The sequence below is a fragment of the Phocoena phocoena genome, chromosome X (assembly GCF_963924675.1).
Source record: "Phocoena phocoena chromosome X, mPhoPho1.1, whole genome shotgun sequence".
Lineage (NCBI taxonomy): Eukaryota > Metazoa > Chordata > Mammalia > Artiodactyla > Phocoenidae > Phocoena > Phocoena phocoena.
The window spans coordinates 53,227,663-53,252,335 of NC_089240.1; the positions used below are offsets into that span (position 1 = coordinate 53,227,663).

Genomic DNA, 24,673 nt, shown 5'->3' on the forward strand with positions numbered 1-24,673 from the left:
AGAGAAAGAAATATGCAGTAGATGAAGGAACAAGGCAAAGACCCACCAGACCAAACAAATGAAGAGGAAATAGGCAGTCTACCTGAAAAACTATTCAGAGTAATGATAGTAAAGATGATCCAAAACCTTGGAAACAGAATGGAGAAAATAAAAGAAACGTTTAACATAGAATAACTCAAGAGCAAACAATGATGACCAACATGATAAATGAAATAAAAAAATCTCTAGAGGGAATCAATAGGAGAACAACTGAGGCAGAAGAGTGGATAAGTGACCTGGAAGATAAAAATGTGGAAATAACTACTACAGAGCAGAATACAGAAAAAGGAATGAAGAGAATTGATGGCAGTCTCAGAGACTTCTGGGAAAACATTAAGCACACCAACATTCAAATTATAGGGGTTTCAGAAGAAAAAGAGAAAAAGAAAGAGACTGAGAAAATATTTGAAGAGATGTTAGTTGAAAACTTCCCTAATACGGGAAAGGAAATAGTCAATCAAGTGTAGGAAATGCAGAGTCCCATACAGGATAAATCCAAGGAGAAACATGCCAAGACACGTATTAATCAAACTATCAAGAATGAAATACAAACAAAAAGTGTTAAAAGCAGTAAGGGAAAAGCAGCAAATTATATACAAGGGAATTCCCATAAGGTTAACAGCTGATCTTTCAGCAGAAACTCTGCAAGCCAGAAGGAAGTGGCAGGACATATTTAAAAGGATGAAAGGGAAAAACCTACAAACAAGATTACTCTACCCAGCAAGGATCTCATTCACGTTCGATGGAGAAATTAAAATCTTTACACACAAGCAAAAGCTAAGAGAATTCAGCACCACCAAACCAACTTCACAGCAAATGCTAAAGGAACTTCTCTACGCAGAAAAGACAAGAGAAGGAAAACACCTACGATAACAAATCCAAAGCAATTAAGAAATGGTAAGAGGAACATAAATATCGATCAATACTTTAAACAAAAATGGATTAAATGCTCCAACCAAAAGACACAGATTGGCTGAATGGATACAAAAACAGGACGCGTATATATCCTGTCAACAAGAGACCCACTTCAGACCTAGGGACACATACAGACTGAAAGTGAGAGGATGGAAAAAAATATTCCATGCAAATGGAAATCGAAAGCTGGAATAGAAATTCTCATATCATACAAAATAGATTTTAAAATAAACACTATTACAACAAAGAAAGATACTACATAATGATCAAATAATCAATCCTACAAAAAGATATAACAATTGCAAATATTCATTAGGCCAACATAGGAGCATGTCAATGTATAAGGCAAATGCTTACAGCCTTAAAAGGGGAAATTGATAGTTACACAATAATAATAGAGGACTTTAACACCTCACTCTCATCAATGGAGATATTATTCAAAATGAAAATAAATAAGGAAACACAAGATTTTAATGGTACATTAAGCAAGATGCACTTAATTCATATTTATAGGACATTCCATCCAAAAACAAGAGAATACACTTTCTTCTCAAGTGCTCAACGAACATTCTCCAGGATGAATCCTATCTTGAGTCACAATTCAAGCCTTGGTAAATTTAAGAAAACTGAAATCGTATCAACTATCTTTTTTGACCACAACTATGATATCTCTAGCTATGAGACTGGATATCAATTACAGGAAAAAAAAACTGTAAAAAACACAAACACATGGAGGATAAACAATGTGCTACTAAATAACCAAGAGATCATTGAAGATATCAAAGAGGAGATCGAAAAATATCTAGATACTAATGACAATGAAAACACGATGATCCAAAACCTATGGGATGCAGCAAAAGCTGTTATAAGAGGGAAGTTTATAGCTATACAACCCTACTTCAAGAAACAAGAAAATTCTCAAAAACACAACCTAACATTCCACCTAAAGCAATTAGAGAAAGAAAAACAAAAGAAACCCAAAGTTAGCAGAAAGAAAGAAACCATAAAATAAGGTCAGAATAACTGAAAAAGAAAAGAAGAATATGATAGCAAAGATCAATGAAACTAAAAGCTGGTTCTTTGAGAAGATAAACAAAATTGATAAACCATTAGCCACACTCACCAAGAAAAGGAGTGAGAAGGCTCAAATCAACAGAATTACAAATGAAAAAAAGTAACAACTGACACTGCAGAATTACAAAGGATCATGAGAAATTACTACAAGCAACTATATGCCAATAAAATACACAACCTGGAAGAAATGGACAAATTCTTAGAAAACACAAACTTCTGATACTGAACCAGGAAGAAACAGAAAATATAAACAGATGAATCAGAAGCACTGAAATTGAAACTGTGATTAAAAATCTTTCAGCAAAAAAGCCCACAACCGGAGGGCTTCACAGGCGAATTATATCAAACATTTAGAGAAGAGGTGACACCTATCCTTCTCAAACTCTTCCAAAATATAGCAGAGGGAGGAACACTCCCAAACTCATTCTACGAGGCCACCATCACCCTGATACCAAAACAAGACAAAGATGTCACAAAGAAAGAAAACTACAGGCAAATATAACTGATGAACACAGATGCAAAAATCCTCAACAAAATACTAGCAAACAGAATCCAACAGGACATTAAAAGGACCATACACCATGATCAAGTGGGGTTTATACAAGGAATGCAAGGATTCTTCAGTATATGCAAATAAATCAATGTGATATACCATATTAACAAGCTGAAGGCTAAAAACCATATGACCATTTCAAAAGATGCAGAAAAAGCTTTTGACAAAATTCAACACCGATTTATGATAAAAGGCCTCCAGAAAGTAGACATAAAGGGAAGTTACCTCAACATAATAAAGGCCATATATGACAAACCCACAGACAACACTGTTCTCAATGGTGAAACTGAAACAATTTCCACAAAGATCAGAAACAAGACAACTTTGCCCACTCTCACCACTATTATTCAGTATAGTTTTGGAAGGTTTAGCCACAGCAATTTAGAGAAGGAAAAGAAGTAAAAGGAATTCAAATTGGAAAAGAATTAAAACTGTCACTGTTTGCAGATGACATGATACTATTCATAGAGAATCCTAAAGATGCCACCAGAAAACTACTAGAGCTAATCAATGGATTTGGTAAAGTAGCAGGATACAAAATTAATGCACAGAAATCTCTTGCACCCCTATACACTAATGATGAACAATCTGAAGAGAAACTAAGGAAACACTCCCCTTTACCATTGCAACAAAAAGAATAAAATACCTAGGAATAAACCTACCTAAGGAGACAAAAGACCTGTATGCAGAAAACTATAAGATACTGATAAAAGAACTAAAATATGATACAGATGGAGAGATATACCATGTTCTTGGATTGGAAGAATCAACACTGTGAAAATGACTATACTACCCAAAGCCATCTACAGATTCAATGCAATCCCCATCAAACTACCAATGGCATTTTTCACAGAAGTAGAACAAAAAATTTCACAATTTGTATGGAAACACAAAAGACCCTGAACAGCCAAAGCAATCTGGGGAAGGAAAAATGGAGCTGAAGGAATCAGGCTCCCTGGCTTCAGGCTATACTGCAAAGCTACAGTAATCAAGACAGTATGGTACTGGCAGAGGAACAGAAATAGAGATCAATGGAACAGGATAGAAATCCCAGAGATAAACCCACACACATTTGGTCACCTTATCGTTGATAAAGGAGGTATGACTATACAAAGGAGAACATACAGGATCTTCAATATGTTGTGCTCGGAAAACTGGACAGCTACACATAAAAGAATGAAATTAGATCACTCCATGACACCATACACAAAAATAAACTCAAAATGCATTAAATACCTAAATGTATGTCCAGACACTATAAAACTCTTACAGTAAAACAGACAGAATACTCTATGACATAAATCACAGCAACATCCTTTTTGATCCACCTCCTAATGAAATGGAATTAAAAACAAAAATAAACAAATGGGACCTAATGAAATGCAAAAGCTTTTACACAGCAAAGTAAACCATAAACAAGATGAAAAGAACCCTCAGAATGGAAGAAAATATTTGCAAACGGAGCAACTGACAAAGGATTAATCTCCAAAATATATAAGCAGCTCATGCAGCTCAATATCAAACAAACAAACAACCCAATCCAAAAATAGGCAGAAGACCTAAATAGACATTTTCTAAAGAATATATACAGATTGCCAACTAACACTTGAAAGGATGCTCAACATCACTAATTGTTAGAGTAATGCAACTCAAAACTGTAATGAGGTATCCCCTCACACCAGTCAGAATGGCCATCATCAAAAAATTTACAAACAATAAATGCTGGAGAGGGTGTGGAGAAAAGGGAACCCTCTTGCACTGTTGGTGGGAATCCAAATTGATACAGCCACTATGGTGAACAGTATGGAGGTCCCTTAAAAATCTAAAAATAGAACTACCATACGATGCAGCACTACTGAGCATGTACCCTGAGAAACCCTTAATTCAAAAAGAGTCATATACCACAATGTTCATTGCAGCTCTATTTACAATAGCCCAGACACAGAAGCAACCTAAGTGTCCATCGACAGAGGAATGGATACAGAAGATGTGGCACATATATACAATGGAATATTACTCAGCCATAAAAATTAATGAAATTCAGTTTTTTATAGTGAGGTGGATGGACCTAGAGTCTGTCATACAGAGTGAAGTAAGCCAGAAAGAGAGAAACAAATACCGTATGCTAACACATATTTATGGAATCAAAAAAAAAAAAAAAAAAAAGGTTCTGAAGAACCTAGGGGCAGGAGAGGAATAAAGACACAGACATAGAGAATGGACTTGAGGCCACCAGGAGGGTGAATGTTAAGCTGGGTTGAAATGAGAGAGTGGCATGGACTTACATATACTCCCAAATGTAAAACTGATTACATTTGATTACATTGATTACACATAGCATACATGTGCTATGTGGGAAGCAGCCGCATAGCACAGGGAGATCAGCTTGTGCTTTGTGACCACCTAGAGGGGTGGTATAGGGAGAATGGAAGGGAGATGCAAGAGGGAGGAGATATGGGGATATATGTATAAGTATAGCTGATTCACTTTGTTATAAAGCAGAAACTAACACACCATTGTAAAGCAATTATACTCCAATAAAGATATTAAAAGAAAACAAAACTGAAATACCAGAAAGTCATTAAATTTACTGTCTTTTTATGATAGTAAAAAGCTGGAAATGAAGATTCAACAATTCAGAAATACCACTTAAACTCCCTATGCAGAAAAGTTATCATAGCAGGCCTGACTGCTGTCCTTGGAAAGGCCAACTTGCAAGGTTGCCCCTTGGCTGATGCCTGTGAGCTTGAATTTTGGAAAGGTTCCCTCCATTGCATAACTGATAAAAGTGACTCACTGTGCCTAAACTGTACAAACAATTTGGCTTATGCTAAATACTTGCTTTCCTTGTGAGCATCTAGAACTTTGGTATACACCAAGCAGAGTCCTTATGTGACCAGCCTCCAATAAAAATCTTGGCACTGATTCTCCAATGAGCTTCTCTAATAAACAACACTTTTCACATGTTGTCACAAGTTGTTGCTAGAGGAGTTAAAGCATGTCCTATGTGACTCCACTGGGAGAGGACTCTGAAGCTTGTGCCTGGTTTTCTCCAGACATCACCCCTTTTCCCTTCGCTGATTTTGCTTTCTATCCTTTCACTGTAATAAATCACACTCACAAGTATGACTATATGCCAGGTCCTGAGAGTCCTCCTACTGAATCAATGCGCTTGAGGGATGGTCTTGGGGACCTCCAATACATTCCCAAACTTCTATATTTGGCTCAGAGCTCTTTCTTGAGACCTAGACTCAAATGCTTGATATCAAATACCTGATATGTCTTTAATCACCTTGTATTCAATCTAAAACTGAAGACACTGTCTGTCCTAATTCTTGTGCTGCTTGCTAACATATCCATAACCACTTGGGTCACCTAAGCCAGAAACCAGGAAACCTGGGATGCATACTAAACTTCTCCCTCTTTCTCCCAACCACATTAATGTGTCACCAGGTTCTTTTAATTCTACCACCTAAATATCTCTTAAAACCATCTCCTCCTCTCCATCCACAGTCATTGCCTTAGTTCAGGTTCTCATCACTTCTCATATCATTCTCCTGCATTCTTAGCTCCAGCAAACCAATTCTCCATACCAAAACCAATGTCATCTTTCTAAAATAAAAATATACTTACAGCCCTTTCCAGCTTAAATTAAATACTCTTGTGGTTGCTCTCTTCAGGATAATGTTCAAATTCTTCAGTCTAGCCACGAAGCCTTTCATGATCTGAGTTCACTTACTGACCTCTTTCCTTCTCTCCCTGCGTAAGTTAGGATAGAATTCCTTCTCCAGGCTATTACCCAATGAATAAGGCTGTTTCTGGCTTCCCAGTCTGATTTCCATATTCTTCATCTATGCTCCCTATGCTTTAGACTATGAGAACTCTGACTCGGTGTTTTGAGTGCACTAGTTATTTAATAAAAGCTTGTTGAATTGCTGAATGTTGAATGAAAAGGAGAGATCATGAGTTTTTTTTTCCCTTTTTTAAAAAAATTGTTTGCTGGTATTATTCTGTTTTAATTAAATGAACCAAAAGAAAGTAACAATGAAAAAATTACCTCATAGTTTCTGTTGGCGTCTGTTATGGTCCAGTACCTGTTGGGAAGTCCCATACGTCCAAAGTCTGATATTGGGTCAATCAGCTTCAATCCATTTTCCCTCATCTCTTTTGAGGATTTTGGATTGTAAGAAAAAGCATACAGATATTCATGTAATTCTAGAGAAGAAAGATAGGCATGAAAACAAAGTAATAATGAGTGAAACTTAATACCAAATAGTGCAAAAAAGCCTAGATTTTCTTCTCTCTAAGGGAATGTTTGTCAACAGCCCCTGAAAAGGACAATAGTTTGTGTACAAGGTTGCTTTTATTTGTATACAAGGCATAAGAACTGAAATATTGCTTCAGAGTCTTCTTTTAAAAATTTTTAAATTTATATGATACCAATACAAAGCAGGAACATTCTGCCTGGTTTCCTGTGAATTGTTGGATAATGGACTGAACTCAAGCTTCCAGGTTTCACATGCTAAGAAAGTGGTCCTTACCATAAGTTTTTAACAGAATTTCAATGTCCCAATTGCACTGTTTGTTGTAACATACTGCAAAACATTAACAGTGTTCTTGCATTCTACTCTTCAGGTCAATACCTGATTCTGGCTGATAAATGGCCATTTCTTCTCTTCTTCCGGTCAACCCCACTTCCTTCCTTCACAAAGTTCAACACGTAATCAATAACTCATTTGACCAACTTATGTGGCAGTAACTTTTCCAGAGATGGATGGAGTCTTCCAGAGCCTTTTACAAAGTGTTGGGCCAGCTAACAGATAGCCTCTGTCAATAGAGCACCAGCGAATTCTGAGAAATTGTTCTAGGAAAAGGGTAGAAGAAAATGGGGAGGGAAATGTAATTTTAATCCACAGACTAGGACATTAGTCCACAGACTAAAATCAGAGGAAGCTGATGGGTTAGCAACCTGGAGTTGGGGCTGGAAGATGAGAGGGTGAGGCTGGAGGAAGCAGGGATAACTGCATTAAGGACTCTGATAAACTTCCCTAGTTTGCTAGTTGGAACTAAAAGTAGGGGTAGGAACAATAGGCCAAACATAAAGCTTGCAGGACAACAGCAAACAAATTTCACTCCAAAGCAGTCTTACTTCCTGAAGTGTTGAAAAATTTACAAGTTGATACTTAAGAGGAAAGAGGGAAAGTGAAGGAAATAACAGCTGTTAAACATCTACTATATACCAAGTACAGAGTAAAAATGCACACATGCATTTAAACCTCAAAACAACCACCACAGGGACCTTATACTATCATTATTTTTACAGGTAAGGAAGCTGAGTTCAAAGGTTATGTATCTTGTCCAAATATCATGGAACTGTAAGAGGCAAAACCCAGATTCAAACTCTGCTCTATTTAACTCCATAACCAATGATCTTTCCATTATGCCATTCTGGGAGAAAAATTACAATGGTTTTAGATAAAAAATACTATCATAACGACCTGGCTGAGAAAGCTTTAACAGTGAAATGTAAACCTCATGGCACACAACGTCAGATTCTAAAACAAAGTGGGCCACCTGGAAGTTTTTACAGCGGAGGATCAGGCGACAACCCAGGCTAGTGATGGACAACTTCTCCACAGTGACAATATGATGCAGTGCAATCTACAAAACAGAAAAGAACCAAAATAATTCACAGACATGCACTAGATCTATCACTCTCAGTGTGCCTGACTCTCAGTAACGGTAACAGCATGGCCAGAGATGTGATCACATCTACAGCCTACAACCATCCTTTGTATGGTACAACTGGGTTTCTTTTAAACAGAAGTAAATAGTGGTAAAGCAATGAAAAGCAAATTACGATATTATAAAACTTACTTCTCCTTAGGGATATAAGGTTAAGAGATTTACGGGGCAATTGTGGTGAACTGGCTCAGAACAAATGGCTTCTAGCATGCTGTGGTGGAGTTTAAAAATCATAGTAGAATGATTGTCAGAGAGGAAAATAGAACTTCATTTTGTTCTAACAAATTACTAATTAAAATGATTAATAATTGGTATTGTGCTTTACTGCTCATGAGGTAGTCCATAATCATTAACTATTTAATCCCTGTAACAACACTTTTGACGTATAATCATCCCATTTCAGGAATGAAGAAACGAAAGCTCTGAGAAGTGAACTCTTCATCAGAGGCCACACAGCCAAAAAGTGGCACAAACAGGATTTGAACCATGGCAGTCTAACTTTGTTCAGGATTATTTCTCTAGAAATTCTAAACTCTAGTCCTGGAATTAGGATTTAACTAGAAATATTACAGGGAAAATTTCTCTTCCACATTTTAGACTCTAGTGACAGTAAAGCAAAGAATGAAATGGGGGAAATTTTTACCTAAGTGACTAAGGGAATGAGTGGAGACTGTAAGACTAAGGACTAAAGGAACTATACATAAGCACCGTACTGCAGTTAATAAAGTTGTTTCCCATGGGAGTACAGGTTAATAATTCAGATTTTTTTTTAAAAATGAAGGATTATTAAATTTTTAGTCTCATCATTCCTGCTCATGCTGATGCCAGCAAAAAAGAAATGCATGGAAAGGGAACCGGTACAAGAAACTGTATACAAATAATACAAGTCTCTCTTTATAATTTCAAAAAGCCATGGGATCATGGTTTTACATTTTAGTCTTTGATGTTCTCCTCCTATCTGTGTCTCTGATGTTTCCTACAACTAGAGCCTGAATGTACTCTTTTCATTCTCTGGACTCCCTGTCTTGTGCCTGGAATGGCCTTCCGATCATCATTATCTTTTCTTTTCTTCCATCTCACACAGTCTATGCCCCAGCTCCCATTTATTTGGAAAAGAAATCTCTTCCTGAAAATCTTTCAATCATATCCATCATCTAAGAATGGGGTAGATGTAGGGACTATTCACATATTCTGAGAAGGAATTTTCCATCTTAATTTCTGTCTTAACTATTCTGCCAAACTCAATTCCTGTTATGGCAGTTTTGAAGGGTCATAAAAACTACTGATAATGTAACAGGACTTAATGTATCAAATTTCAAGAAAATCAAAGCCCTGTTGATCAATATGGGAGACCTGTGTTTGGGTAGTAAAACAGTGATCATCGAGATCAGGTGCCAGGTAAAAACTGGTGAATTGGAAAGAGGCAGAAAGTGAAGCAGACTAAGGATGGAAAGAGCTTCATTAATAGTACTAATTGGGTAAATATGCCTCCCTTGACATATAGAAATAATTAACATAAGTTCTCCCTTCCTGATCTAGTCCATTAGGTTTGAAATAATATCCAGTAGAAACAAATCTGGAGACATGTGCTGTCTGTAAATGCAGGTAGAAAGGGGAAGGTCTCATGGTACAGTACTAAAGAACTGGTTCCCAAACTGTTAGAAATGGAAGAGTCCTTACTAATTATATAATCTAACAACTTCGTTTTACATATGAGGAAACTGAAGCCCAGAGAGCAAGAGTAACTTACCCAAGGTCATATAGCCAGTTAGTGCACGACTGAGTCTAGCTAGAATGAACTCTCCTGATTCCTCTTTTCTCATTCCTTTCATCATGCCAAAGTGAACAAGATACAATGTCATATGGGGAAAGCTCATAGTGTTTTTAAAAAGGAAGTATTAAAATGCTTCTTTCAAATGTATATTCTGTTTAATTCATTTTATACTTATATAATCGTATCTATCATGTGCCAAACACTGTTTTAAGCATTTACAACATTAACTTTTTTATTCCATAGCCAGGTATTATTTCCTCTGTTTTATAGATGAGGGAAGTGAGCCTCAGATAAGTTAAATAACTTGCCCAAAGTTACAAAGGTAGTAAATGTTGAAGTTGGGGTTTCACCTTAAGCAGACTGGCTCTAGAGTCTGTGATCTTAACCACTATGCTATGCCATATACCAGAAACATGTTTTACTTGTTACAGAGGACTAAGAATAAGTCTGGTTAATGATTAAGATTAAATGGTCCTACTTTAGGATGAGGTAGGCATAAAGTAACATTAGCGGTGCTAAACTAATTAGACAACATTGTTTAAAGGTATAACAAAACATACACACACACACACACACACAAACACACACACACCACCCTGTCTTAGGTCAGAGTGTTGGTCTAAATTATTGATACCCAAAATGTAGTCCATGAGCCACCAGCATCACCTGAGAGCACTTTAGAAATTTAAAATCTGAGGCCTGAGATTCTGCATTTTTAACAAGCTCCCAGGTGATACACATGTTCTTGGTTTTTGGACCACATTTTATGGGTAGCAAGGCTTTAAATTACTTTGGGATGCTTACCAAGTAAGCTCAGAAAATGAGCAGAGACTACTTTACCTAAAAATATTGAGGAAAAGTCCCATGTAGCTTAAGATGACTAAGTCAACAACTTGAGGGACGAGAAATCATATGATTCAATCTCTGAAAAGACCCCCCCCCAGAATAGATTCTTTGAAGAAAAGGTTTTACAGCAATTTAACTGTTAACTGAAATTTAACCATTTTAGAAAGCATGTATACACAACTCTTCCAGACCCTTTGATATTTCTTCTCATGAACATACCCATGTCAGTTTTCGGGCTGCACCAGAAGCCTCCACATAGATCAGGTGGGTTGCAGTAAGATATAGACTCCCATTAGCTGGTTTCTTACCTGCATAATGATCCAGTAATTTCACATTTTCTACCCGTTATATGAGGGGGGAGAAAAACACTGATTAAGTTATCAACTCACCACCTGTGATTAAAGTGGTGTAATTCAAAGCAAGATAAATGCTGTTAATTTGCTATAAAACTTCTTTGAGGCTTTCTAGGTCCTGTGAAAGTGGCAAACTGGTATGATCTGTTTCCTTTTCCTAAATCAGCCCTGAAGAAACTATAAAAGTGAGAGGGAAACGTGGATTCTAAGAAGGATTAAAATTCTAGATGATGTTACTATGATGGGGTAGAAGTGTGTGGAAGATAAATAGGACATAAGAGCCTGCTGAGGTACTAATCTTGTTAGAGGGAAGTGGCAGTTACTGTATGTGGAAAAATCAATAGGTGTAAATAACGTGAGATTAGATCTTAAGTTAAAGGGCAAGAAAGTAGAGTATATAATTTTCTAAAAAGCAGGAGAAAACTTGATCTATCCAGTGGAAAGTAGGAATGAAAAAAAAAAGAAGCAAACAAACAAACAAACAAAAAACCAAAAAGAGTACCATAAATGGAAAGCATAAAATTAAATGCCAGAAATAAGTCCCAATATAAGAGAAATAAAAAAATGTACACAAATTAAACTTACCAGTTAAAAGACAGACTTACAGACTGAATTAAAACAAATACTCAACAATATTCAGTCTAGAAGATTATACCTAAAATAAAGAGATGTAAATAAGTTGAAAATAAAAAGATAGAAAAGATATACTAGACAAATGTGAACAAAGCTTGAGTAGATTTAATATCTGACAAAATAGAATCAAGAGACAAAGAACAACAGGATAAGAAAATATATTTATCATAAATATATATGCATCTTATAAGAAGTTTCAAAATACATCTGGCTTGATGTACTTGCTTGTAGCAGAGCTGCAGAGAGAAAAGAAACACTTGGATACTTTAACACTTTAGTTAGGAATTGATAGATCAAGCATACAAAAATAAAAAACAAAAATGAATAGAGATACAGTATACTTGCACAGTACAACTACAAAGTTCAAGCTATTAGATACACAGAGAACACTATATCCAACAAATGAAGAACATAAAGTCATTCAAGACAACTAATAGAACATTTCTAAAAAGACATCATGATAATGGCTGTAAAGGAAGCCTCAATAAATTCTAAAGGTTCAATATCATACAGTCTACATTCTCCAACCATGACACAACGACATTAGAAATTAATAACAAAAAAATAGGCAAAGTTAGCATATGTTTGGAAACAAAATAGCATATTATTAAATTAACCTTGGGTTAAAAGGAAATCATAAATAAAATTAATAAATATTTAGAAGTGAATAATAATAAAAACACAACAAATGAAAATTTGTGGGGCACAGCTAAAGCAGAACTAAGAAGAAATTTATACCTTTAAGTACACTTATCATCAAAGAAGAAACGTTGATAAACTAGTTAAGCATTCAATGCAATGAAGAAAGCAAAAGAACAGAGAAACAAGGAATACAACGGACAGAAATTAAAAAGCAGAGAATTGCCCCCCCACATACACACACACACCAAAAAAAATAGAAAAGACGAACAAAACTAGAATTTACTTATTTAAAAAGGTTAATAGATCTTCTTAAATTAATTTTTATTGGAATATGGTTGCTTTACAATGTTGTGTTAGCCTCCACTGCACAACAAAATGAATCAGCCATATACATACAGATATTCCCTCCCTTTTGGACTTCCCTCCCATTTAGGTAGAGTTCCCTGTGCTATAGATTATGTTCCAAAGAGTTGTCTATTTTATACATAGTATCAATAATGTATATGTGTCAATCCCAGTCTCCCAATTCCTCCCACTGCACACCTTTCCCCATTGGGATCCATACATTTGTTCTCTACGTCTGTGTCTCTATTTCTGCTTTGCAAATAAGATCATCTATACCATTTTTCTAGATTCCACATATATGCATTATTATATGATATTTGCTTTTCTCTTTCTGACTTAACTCACTCTGTACTACACTCTCTAGGTCCATCCACGTCTCTACAAATGACCCAATTTCATTCCTAAATGTTAATACATCTTTGACAAGACTGATCAGGGAAAAAAGGGAAAACAGGCAAATACACAAGCTATAGAATGAAAAAGGGAAGACAATGTAACAAATTTCTTTAAATGAGAGTATTATGAACAATATGCTAATAAATTGAAAAACCTACGTGAAGTGAAAAAATTCCAAGGAAAATACCTCAGTATGACTTATTAGTGAATTCTACCAAATTTCCAAGAAACAAACTACCTTATCCAATTGATTCCAGTTATTAGAAAAAGAATGATAGTCTATTTTATGTATGAGGCTAGCATAATCTTGATCCTAAAACCAAACAGACAGCTATAACAAATGAAAATTTATACCCATTTCACTTAAGAAATGTAGATGCAAAAAAATCCAAATAAAAATTATTTAGTGAATCAACAGTATATTTTTAAAAATACATTTGATCAAGTAAATTTAACTCAAGAAAGCAAAGATAGTTCAACATTGGAAAACTTCAATGGAAAACATCACATTAACAGATTAAAAGAGAAAAATCAAATGCTTTATCTCAATTAATAGAGAAAAATACTTTTGAGTTCACTTCTATTTATGATAGCTCTTAGTGAATTAGGAACTGAAGTAAACATCCTTAACTTGGTAAAGATTATATATCAAGAGCCTACAAAGAATGTCATGTGTAATGGAGAAACTAAATGCATTAATTTAAAATCACAAAAATGACAAACTGGACCCATCTATCACTGCTACTCTTTTAGATATCCTAACCAATACAATAAGAAAAAAGAGGGGAGAAATTAAGACATGAAAGGATTGGAACTGAAGTGCTATATCTGGCACAATTTACTGGGAAGATAATTTTCCCAATAAAAAGATAACAGAAGATCTTCTACCAAGAAAAAAACAAAAGAATCAACAAACTATTAGAACTTAAATCAGAGGAATTAAGCAAGGTTGCAAGATAAAATATCAACCTACAAAAATCAAGTGTTTCTCTAAACCAGCAATAACCATTAAGAAAATACCATTCACAGTGGCAACAAACACCATGATGAATCCAGGATTTAGCTTAACCAAGCATATATGAGACTTTTACAGAGAAAACTGTAAAACTCTAATAAGAAAACTAAAGACAACTTAAAGAAATGAAGAGACATTCATGCTCTTGGATGGGACAACTTAATTTTGTGAAGTTGGCAAATATCCCACAAATTAATCTATAAATTTAATGCAACTACAATTAAATTTCAAAGTGGATTTTCCACAAATGAATTCTAAATTTAAGTAGAAGACTATATCCATAAGTAGCTAAATAAATCTTAAAAGAGAACAGTGAAGAAGGGAAGACTTGCTCTGCTAGATATTAAGATATACCCAAAGCCACGGGGTAAAAAAAAAAAAAAAAAAAAAGCTTGAAGTCCTAGTGCAACAACAGACAAATAGACCACTGATAAAGGACCATAGCTCAAAGGCAGACTCGTGTATGAATGGGTGCTTCATATAGGATAAATGTGGTACTACAAATTATGAAAAAAAGGTAAGAGTACTTATTAAATGTGTTGGGGAAACTGTATGAATACATGGAGGAAAATAAAACTACATCCCTGAAACACCATGTACAAAAGTGGAATCTAGATATATCTATATGTAAGAAGTAAAACTATAAAATTACTAGAAAAAATGCAAAACACCCTAGGTCTAGAGACAGGAAAATACTTCAAAACTTAAAAACAGGGCTTCCCTGGTGGTGCAGTGGTTGAGAGTCCGCCTGCCAATGCAGGGGACATGGGTTCGTGCCCCAGTCCAGGAAGATCCCACATGCCATGGAGCGGCTAGGCCTGTGAGCCATGGCTGCTGAGCCTGCACGTCCAGAGCCTGTGCTCCACAATGGGAGAGGCCACAACAGTGAGAGGCCCGCATACTGCAAAAAAAAAAAAAAAAAAACACTTAATAATGGAATAGAAGAAAATATATAAAATGCCTGAAATTAACAAGAGATTATTAGGGAAGAACCAAGACGGTGGAGTAGTAGGACGTGCTCGTACTCCCTCTTGTGAGAACACCAGAATCACAACTAGCTGCTGGACAATCATCGACAAGAAGACACTGGAACTCACTAAAAAAGATAGCCCACATCCAAAGACAAAGGAGAAGCCACAATGAGACGGTAGGAGGAGCACAATCACAGTAAAATCAAATCCCATAACTGGTGGGTGGGTGACTCACAGACTGGAGAATACTTATACCACAGAATTCCACCCACTGGAGTGAAGGTTCTGAGCCCCACGTCAGGCTTCCCAACCTGGAGGTCCGGCAACAGAGGAGGAATTCCTAGAGAATCAGACTTTGAAGTCCAGTGGGATTTGAGTTCAGGACTTGGACAGGACTGGGGGAAACAGAGACTCCACACTTGGAGGACACACAAAAAGTAGTGTGTACATTGGGACCCAGGGGAAGGAGCAGTGACCCCAGGGGAGACTGAAACAGACCTACGTGCTAGTGTTGGAGGGTCTCCTGCAGAGGCAGGGCATGGCTGTGTATCACCATGGGGACAAGGACACTGGCAGCAGAAGTTCTGGGAAGTACTCCTTGGTGTGAGCCTTCCCAGAGTCCGCCATTAGCCCCACCAAAGAGCCAGGGTAGGTTCCAGTGTTGGATTGCCACAGGCCAAAGGACCAAGAGGGAATGAACCCAGTCTCACGCATTAGCAGTCAACTGGATTAAAGTTTTACTGAGCTCTGCTCACCAGAGCAACAGTCAGCTCTACACACCACCAGTAACTCCCATCTGGAAACTTGCACAAGCTTCTTAGATAGCCTCATCCACCAGAGGGAAGACAGCAGGTGAAAGAAGAACTACAATCCTGCAGCCTGTGGAACAAAAACCACACTCACAGAAAGATAGAAAACATGCAAATACAGATAGCTATGTACCAGATGAAGGAACAAGATAAAACCCCAGAAAAACAACTAAATGAAGTGAAGATAGGAAACCTTCCAGAAAAAGAATTCAAAATAATGATGGTGAAGATGATCAGATGCAAGAAATGTTTAACAAAGACCTAGAAGAATTAAAGAACAAACAAACAGAGATGAACAATAAAATAACTAAAATGAAAGCTACACTAGAAGGAATCAATAGCAGAAAAACTGAGGCAGAAAAACGGATAAGTGACCTGGAAGACAGAATGGTGGAATTCACTTCTGTGGAACAGAATAAAGAAAAAAGAATGTAAAGAAATGAAGACAGCCTAAGAGACCTCTGGGACAACATTAAATGCAACAACATTCACATTATAGGGGTGCCAGAAGGAGAAGAGAGAAAGGACCGGAGAAAATATTTGGAAGAGATTATAGCCAAAAAGTTCCCTAACTTGGGAATGGAAATAGCCACCCAAGTCCAGGAAGTGCAGAGAGTCCCATACAGGACAAACCCAAGGAGAAACACAAGGAGACACATACTAATCAAATTGGCAAAAATTAAAGACAAAGAATAATTATTGAAAGCAGCAAAGGAAAAACAACAAATAACATATAAGGGAACTCCCATAAGGTTAACAGCTGATGTCTCAGCAGAAACTCTACAAGTCAGAAGGGAGTGGCATGATGTACTTAAAGTGATGAAAGGGAAGAAGCTACAACCAAGATTACTCAACCCAGCAAGGATCTCATTCAGATTTGATGGAGAAATCAAAAGCTTTATTACAGACAGAAAAAAGTTAAGAGAATTCAGCACCAGCAAACCAGCTCTGCAACAAATGCTTACAGGAACGTCTCTAAGTGGGAAACACAAGAGAAGGAAAGGACCTACAAAAACAAACACAAAACAATTAAGAAAATGGTCATAGGAACATACATATTGATAATTACCTTAAATATGAATAGATTAAATGCTCCAACCAAAAGACACAGGCTTGTTGAATGGATACAAAAACAAGACCCATCAATATGCTGTCTAAAATAGACCCACTTCATATCTAGGGACACATACAGACTGAAAGTGAGGGAGTGGAAAAAGATTCCATGAAAACTGAAACCAAAAGAAAGCTGGAGTAGCAATACTCATATCAGATAAAATAGACTTTAAAATAAAGAATGTTACAAGAGACAAGGAAGGACACTACATAATGATCAAGGGATCAATCCAAGAAGAAGATATAACAAATATAAATATATATGTACACAACATAGGGGCACATCAATACATAAGGCAACTCCTAAAAGCTATAAAACAGGAAATCGACAATAACACATAAATAGTGGGGGACTATAAAACCTCACTTACACCACTAGACAGATCATCGAAAATGAAAATAAATAAGGGAAAAGAAGCTTTAAATGACACAATAGACCAGATACGTTTAATTGAGATTTATAGGACATTACATGCAAAAACAGCAGATTACATTTTCTTCTCAAATGCACAAAGAACTTTCTCCAGGATATCATGGGAAATAAAACAAGCCACAGTAAATTTCAGAGTATTGAACTCATATCAAGTATCTTTTCTTTTTTTTTTTTCAGTTTAAGGAGAACACTATTTTTTTAACATTTTTATTGGGGTATAATTGCTTTACAATGGTGTGTTAGTTTCTGCTTTATAACAAAGTGAATCAGTTATACATATACATATGTTCCCATATCTCTTCCCTCTTGCGTCCCTACCTCCCACCCTCCCTATCCCACTAATCCAGGCGGTCACAAAGCACCAAGCTGATCTCTCCGAGCTATGCAGCTGATTCCCACTAGCTATCTACCTTACGTTTGGTAGTGTATGTATGTCCATGCCTCTCTCGTGCATTGTCACAGCTCACCCTTCCCCCTCCCCATATCCTCAAGTCAGTTCTCTAGTAGGTCTGTGTCTTTATTCCTGTCTTACCCCTAGGTTCTTCATGACATTTGTTTATCTTAAACTCCATATATATGTGTTATCATACGGTATTTGTCTTTCTCTTTCTGACTTACATCACTCTGTATGACAGATTCTAGGTCTATCCGCCTCATTACAAATAGTTCAATTTCGTTTCTTTTTATAGCTGAGCATTATTCTATTATATATGTGCCACATCTTCTTTATCCATTCATATGTTGATGAACATTTAGGTTGCTTCCATGTCCTGCCTATTGTAAATAGAGCTGCAATGAACATTGTGGTACATGACTCTTTCTGAATTACGGTTTTCTCAGGGTATATGCCCAGTATTGGGATTGCTGGGTCATATGGTAGTTCTATTTGTAGTTTTTTAAGGAATCTCCATACTGTTCTCCATAGCGGCTGTACCAATTCACATTCCCACCAGCAGTGCAAGAGTGTTCCCTTTTCTCCACACCCTATCCAGCATTTATTGTTTCTAGATTTTTTGATGATGGTCATTCTGACTGGTGTGAGATGATATCTCATTGTAGTTTTGATTTGCATTTCTCTAATGATTAATGATGTTGAGCATTCTTTCTTGTGTTTGTTGGCAATCTGTATATCTTCTTTGGAGAAATGTCTATTTAGGTCTTCTGCCCATATTTGGATTGGGTTGTTTGTTTTTTTGATATTGAGCTGCATGAGCTGCTTGTAAATTTTGGAGATTAATCCTTTGTCAGTTGCTTCATTTGCAAATATTTTCTCCCATTCTGAGGGTTGTCTTTTGCTCGTTTATGGTTTCCTTTCCTGTGCAAAAGCTTTTAAGATTCATTAGGTCCCATCTGTTTATTCTTGTTTTAATTTCCATTTCGCTAGGAGGTGGGTCAAAAAGCATCTTGCTGTGATTTATGTCATAGAGTGTTCTGCCTATGTTTTCCTCTAAGAGGTTGATAGTTCCTGGCCTTACATTTAGGTCTTTAATCCATTTTGAGCTTATTTTTTTATGGTGTTAGGGAGTGATCTAATCTCATACTTTTACATGTGGCTGTCCAGTTTTCCCAGCACCACTTATTGAAGAGGCTGTGCTTTCTCCACTGTACATTCCTGCCACCTTTATCAAAGATAAGGTGTCCATATGTGCGTATGTTTATCTCTGGGCTTTCTATCCTGTTCCATTTATCTATCTTTCTGTTTTTGTGCCAGTACCATACTGTCTTGATTACTGTAGCTTTGTAGTATAGTCTGAAGTCAGGGAGCCTGATTCCTCCAGCTCCGTTTTTCGTTCTCAAGATTGCTTTGGCTATTCGGGGTCTTTTGTGTTTCCATAGAAATTGTGATATTTTTTCTTCTAGTTCTGTGGAAAATGCCAGTGGTAGTTTGATAGGGATTGCATTGAATCTGTAGATTGCTTTGGGAAGTAGAATCATTTTCACAATGTTGATTCTTCCAATCCAAGAACGTGGTATATCTCTCCAACTATTTGTATCATCTTTAATTTCTTTCATCAGTGTTATAATGTTCTGCATATAGCTCTTTTGTGTCCTTAGGTACGTTTATACATAGATATTTTATTCGTTTTGTTGCAGTGGTAAATGGCAGTGTTCTCTTGATTTCACTTTCAGATTTTTCATCATTAGTGTATAGGAAAGCCAGAATTTCTGTGCATTAATTTTGTATCCTGGAACATTACCAGATTCATTGATTAACTCTAGTACTTTTCTGGTAGCATCTTTAGGATTCTCTATGTATAGCATCATGTCCTCTGCAAACAGTGACAGCTTTATTTCTTATTTTCCGATTTGGATCCCTTTTGTTTCCTTTTCTTCTCTGATTGCTGTGGCTAAAACTTCCAAAACTATAATGAATAAGAGTGGAGAGAGTGGGCAACCGTGTCTTGTTCCTGATCTTAGTGGAAATGCTTTCAGTTTTTCACCATTGAGGATGATGTTGGCTGTGGGTTTGTCATATATGGGCTTTATTATGTTGAGGAAAGTTCCCTCTATGCCTACATTCTGCAGGGTTTTTATCATAAATAGGTGTTGAATTTTGTCAAAAGCTTTCTCTGCATCTATTGAGATGATCATATGGTTTTTCTCATTCAATTTGTTAATATGGTTTATCACATTGACTGATTTGTGTATATTGAAGAAACCTTTTATTCCTGGAATAAACCCCACTTGATCATGGTGTATGATCATTTTAATGTGCTGTTGGTTTCCGTTTGCTAGGATTTTGTTGAGGATTTTTGCATCTATGCTCATCAGTGATATTGGCCTGTAGTTTTTTTTCTTTGTGACATACTTGTCTGGTGTATGTATCAAGGTGATAGAGGCCTCGTAGAATTAATTTGAGAGTGTTCCTCCCTCTGCTATATTTTGGAAGAGCTTGAAAGGATAGGTGTTAGCTCTCCTCTAAATATTTGACAGAATTCTCCTGTGAAGCCATCTGGTCCTGGGCTTTTTTGTGTTGGAGGATTTTTAATCACAGTTTCAATTTCAGTGCTTGTGATTGCTCTCTTCATATTTCTATTTCTTCCTGATTCAGTATTAGCAGGTTGTGCATTTGTAAGAAGTTGTCCATTTCTTCCAGGTTGTCCATTTTATTGGCATAGAGTTGCTTGTAGTAATCTCTCACGATCTTCTGTATTTCTGCATTGTCAATTGTTACTTCTCCTTTTTCATTTCTAATTCTATTGATTTGAGACTTCTCCCTTTTTTTCTTGATGAGTCTAGCTAATGGTTTATCTATTTTGCTTATCTTCTCAAGGAACCAGCTTTTAGTTCTATTGATCTTTGCTATCATTTCCTTCATTTCTTTTTCATTTTTTATTGATACGATTTTTATGATTTTTTTCCATCTGCTAACTTTGGGGTATTTTTGTTCTTCTCTCTCTAACTGCTTAGTTGCAAGGTTAGGTTGTTTATTCAAGATGTTTCCTGTTTCTTCAGGTGGCCTTGTATTGCTATAAACTACCCTCTTAGAACTGTATTTGCTGCATCCCATAGGTTTTGGGTCATCGTGTCTCCATTGTCATTTGTTTCTAGTTATTTTTTGATTTCCTCTTTGATTTGTTCTGTGATCACTTCGTTATTAAGTAGTGTATTGTTTAGGCTCCATGTGTTTGTATTTTGTACAGATCTTTTCCTGTAATTGATATCTAGTCTCATAGCGCTGTGGTCAGAAAAGATACTTGATACAATTTCAATTTTCTTAAATTTACCAAGGATTGATTTGTGACCCAAGATATGATCTATCCTGGAGAAAGTTCCATGAGCACTTCAGAAAAATGTGTATTCTGTTGTTTTTGGATGGAGTGTCCTATAAATATCAATTAAGTCCATCTTGTTTAATGTATCATTTAAAGTTTTTTTTCCTTATTTATTTTCATTTTGGATGATCTGTCCATTGGTGAAAGTGAGGTGTTAAAGTCCCCTACTATGAACGTGTTACTGTCGATTTCCCCTTTTATGGCTGTTAGTATTTTCCTTATGTATTGAGGTGCTCCTATGTTGGGTGCATAAGTATTTACAATTGCTATATCTTCTTCTTGGATCGATCCCTTGATCATTATGTAGTGTCCTCTTTGTCTCTTCTAATAGGCTTTATTTTAAAATCTATTTTGTCTGATATGAGTATTGAGGTGCTCCTATGTTGGGTGCATAAATATTTACAATTGTTATATCTTCTTCTTGGATCAATCCCTTGATCATTATGTAGTGTCCTTCTTTGTCTCTTCTAACAGGCTTTATTTTAAAATCTATTTTGTCTGATATAAGTATTGCTACTCCAGCTTTCATTTGGTTTCCATTTGCATGGAATATCTTTTTCCATCCCCTTACTTTCAGTCTGTATGTGTCTCTAGGTCTGAAGTGGGTCTCATGTAGACAGCATATACATGGGTCTTGTTTTTGTATCCATTCCGCCAATCTGTGCCTTTTGCAGGGAGCATTTAATCCCTTTACATTTAAGGTAATTATCGATATGTATGTCCCTATTCCCATTTTGTACATTGTTTTGGGTTCATTATTGTAGGTCTTTTCCTTCTCTTGTGTTTCTTGCCTAGAGAAGTTCCTTTAGCATTTGTTGTAAAGCTGGTTTGGTGATCCTGAACTCTCTCTGCTTTTGCTTGTCTGTAAAGGTTTTTTATTTCTCCATCAAATCTGAATGAGATCCTTGCTGGTAGAGTAATCTTGGTTGCAGGTTTTTCTCCTTCATCACTTTAAATATGTCCTGCCACTCCCTTCCGGCTTGCAGAGTTTCTACTGAAAGATCAGCTGTTAACCTTATGGAGATTCCCTTGTGTGTTATTTTTCCCTTGCTGCTTTTAATATGCTTTCTTTGTATTTAACTTTTGACAGTTTGATTTATATGTGCCTTGGCATATTTCTCCTTGGATTTATCTTGTATGGGATTCTCTGTGCTTCCTGGACTTCATTTACTATTTCCTCTCCTATATTAGGGAAGTTTTCAACTATAATATCTTCAAATATTTTCTCAGTCACTTTCTTTTTCTCTTCTTATTCTGGAACCTCTATAATTTGAATGTTGGTGCATTTAATGTTGCCCCAGACGTCTCTGAGACCGTCTTCAGTTCTCTTCATTCTTTTTTCTTTATTCTGCTCTGCAGTAGTTATTTCCACTATTTTATCTTCCAGGACACTTATCCGTTCTTTTCGCTCAGTTATTCTGCTATTGATCTCATCTAGAGTATTTTTCATTTCATTTATTGTGTTGTTCATCGTTGTTTGTTTCATCTTTAGTTCTTCTAGGTCCTTGTTAAATGTTTCTTGCATTTTCTCTATTCTATTTCCAAGATTTTGGATCACCTTTACTATCCTTATTCTGAATTTTTTTTCAGGTAGACTGACTATTACCTCTTCATTTGTTAGGTCTGGTGGGTTTTTATCTTGCTCCTTCATCTGCTGTGTGTTTTTCTGTCTTCTCAGTTTGCTTATCTTACTGTGTTTGGTGTCTCCTTTTTGCAGGCTGCAGGTTCTTAGTTCTCGTTGATTTTGGTGTCTGTCCCAGTGGCTAAGGTTGGTTCAGTGGATTGTGTCAGCTTCCTGGTGGTGGGGACTAGTGCCTGTGTTATGCTGGATGAGGCTGGATCTTGTCTCTCTGGTGGGCAGGTACAGGTCTTGTGGTGTGTTTTCGGGTGTCTGTGGACTTACTATTATTGTAGGCAACCTCTCTGCTAATGGATGGGGTTGTGTTCCTGTTTTGCTAGTTGTTTGGCATAGGGTGTCCAGCACTGTACCTTGCTGGTCGTTGATTGAAGATGGATGCTGGTGTTGAGATTGAGATCTCTGGGATATTTTCACCATTTGATATTATGTGGAGCTGGGAGGTCTCTTGTTGACCAGAGTCCTAAAGTTGGCTCTCCCACCTTAGAGGCACAGCACTGACTCTTGGCTGCAGCACCAAGAACCTTTCATCCCCACAGCTCAGACTAAAAGTGAGAAAAAGTAGAGAGAAAGAATTACTAGAAGTAGGAAGAAAGAACAAAAGAAAGAAAGGAGGAAAGGAAGGAAGGAAGGAAGGAAGGAAGGAAGGAAGGAAGGAAGGAAGAAGAAGGAAAGAAGGCAGGGATGTAGGGAGGGAAGCTGGGAGGAAGGAAGGAAGGAAGGAGGGAGGGAAGGAAAAAAGAAAGAAAGAAAGAAAGAAGTTAAAGGAAAATATAATAAAGTTATTAAATTAAAAATAATTATTAAGAAAATAATTTTTTTAAAAAACGGACAAATAGAACCTTAGGACAAACGGTGGAAGTAAAGCTATACAGAGAAAATCTGATACAGAAGCATACACTCTCACAAAAAGAGGAAAAGGGGAAAGAATCATAAATCTTGCTCATGTATTCCACAGATGCAAGGTATATCAAGTTGATTGTGGAGCTTTATTCTGCTTCTGAGGCTGCTGGGAGAGATTTCCCTTTCTCTTCTTTGTTCTCACAGTTTCCAGGTGTTCAGCTTTGGATTTGGCCCCACCCCTTCGTGTAGGTCGCCGGAGGGCGTCTGTTTTTCGCTCAGACAGGACGGGGTTAAAGGAGCCGCTGATTCTGGGACTCTGGCTCACTCAGACCTGGGGGAGGGACGGGCATGGAGTGCAGTGAAGGCCTGCGGTGGCAGAGGCCAGTGTGACATTGCACCAGCCTGAGGTTCGCCATGCGTTCTCCCAGGGAAGTTGTCCCTGGATACCCGGATCCTGGCAGTGGTGGACTGCACAGGCTCCCCAGAAGAGGGGTGTGGATAGTGACCTGTGCTCACACACAGGCTTCTTGGTGGCGGCAGCAGCAGCCTTAGCGTCTCCCGCCCATCTCTGGGGTCCGTGCTTTTAGCCGTGGCAAGCGCCCGTCTCTGGAGCTCCTTTAAGTAGCACTCTTAATCCCCTCTCCTCATGCACCAGGAAACAAATAGGGAAGAAAAAGTGTCTTGCGTCTTCAACAGCTCCAGACCTTTTCCCGGACTCCCTCCTGGCTAGCCATGGTGCACTAACCCCTTCAGGCTGTGTTC

The 24,673-nt window shown here is 37.0% G+C and overlaps 1 protein-coding gene across 1 annotated transcript in view; it reads right to left on the minus strand.

Annotated features, from left to right (window-relative positions):
* Positions 1-24,327, minus strand: part of MTMR8 (myotubularin related protein 8) — a 185,734-nt gene extending 161,407 nt beyond the window's left edge. Inside the window, exons 1-4 of the mRNA XM_065900169.1 lie at positions 24,237-24,327; positions 11,166-11,293; positions 8,080-8,242; positions 6,639-6,796 (exon numbers count right to left, since the gene is read on the minus strand). Coding sequence (XP_065756241.1) covers positions 6,639-6,796; positions 8,080-8,242; positions 11,166-11,293; positions 24,237-24,327 — 540 coding nt within the window. The remainder of the gene's footprint in view (positions 1-6,638; positions 6,797-8,079; positions 8,243-11,165; positions 11,294-24,236) is intronic.
* Positions 24,328-24,673: the final 346 nt, after the last annotated feature.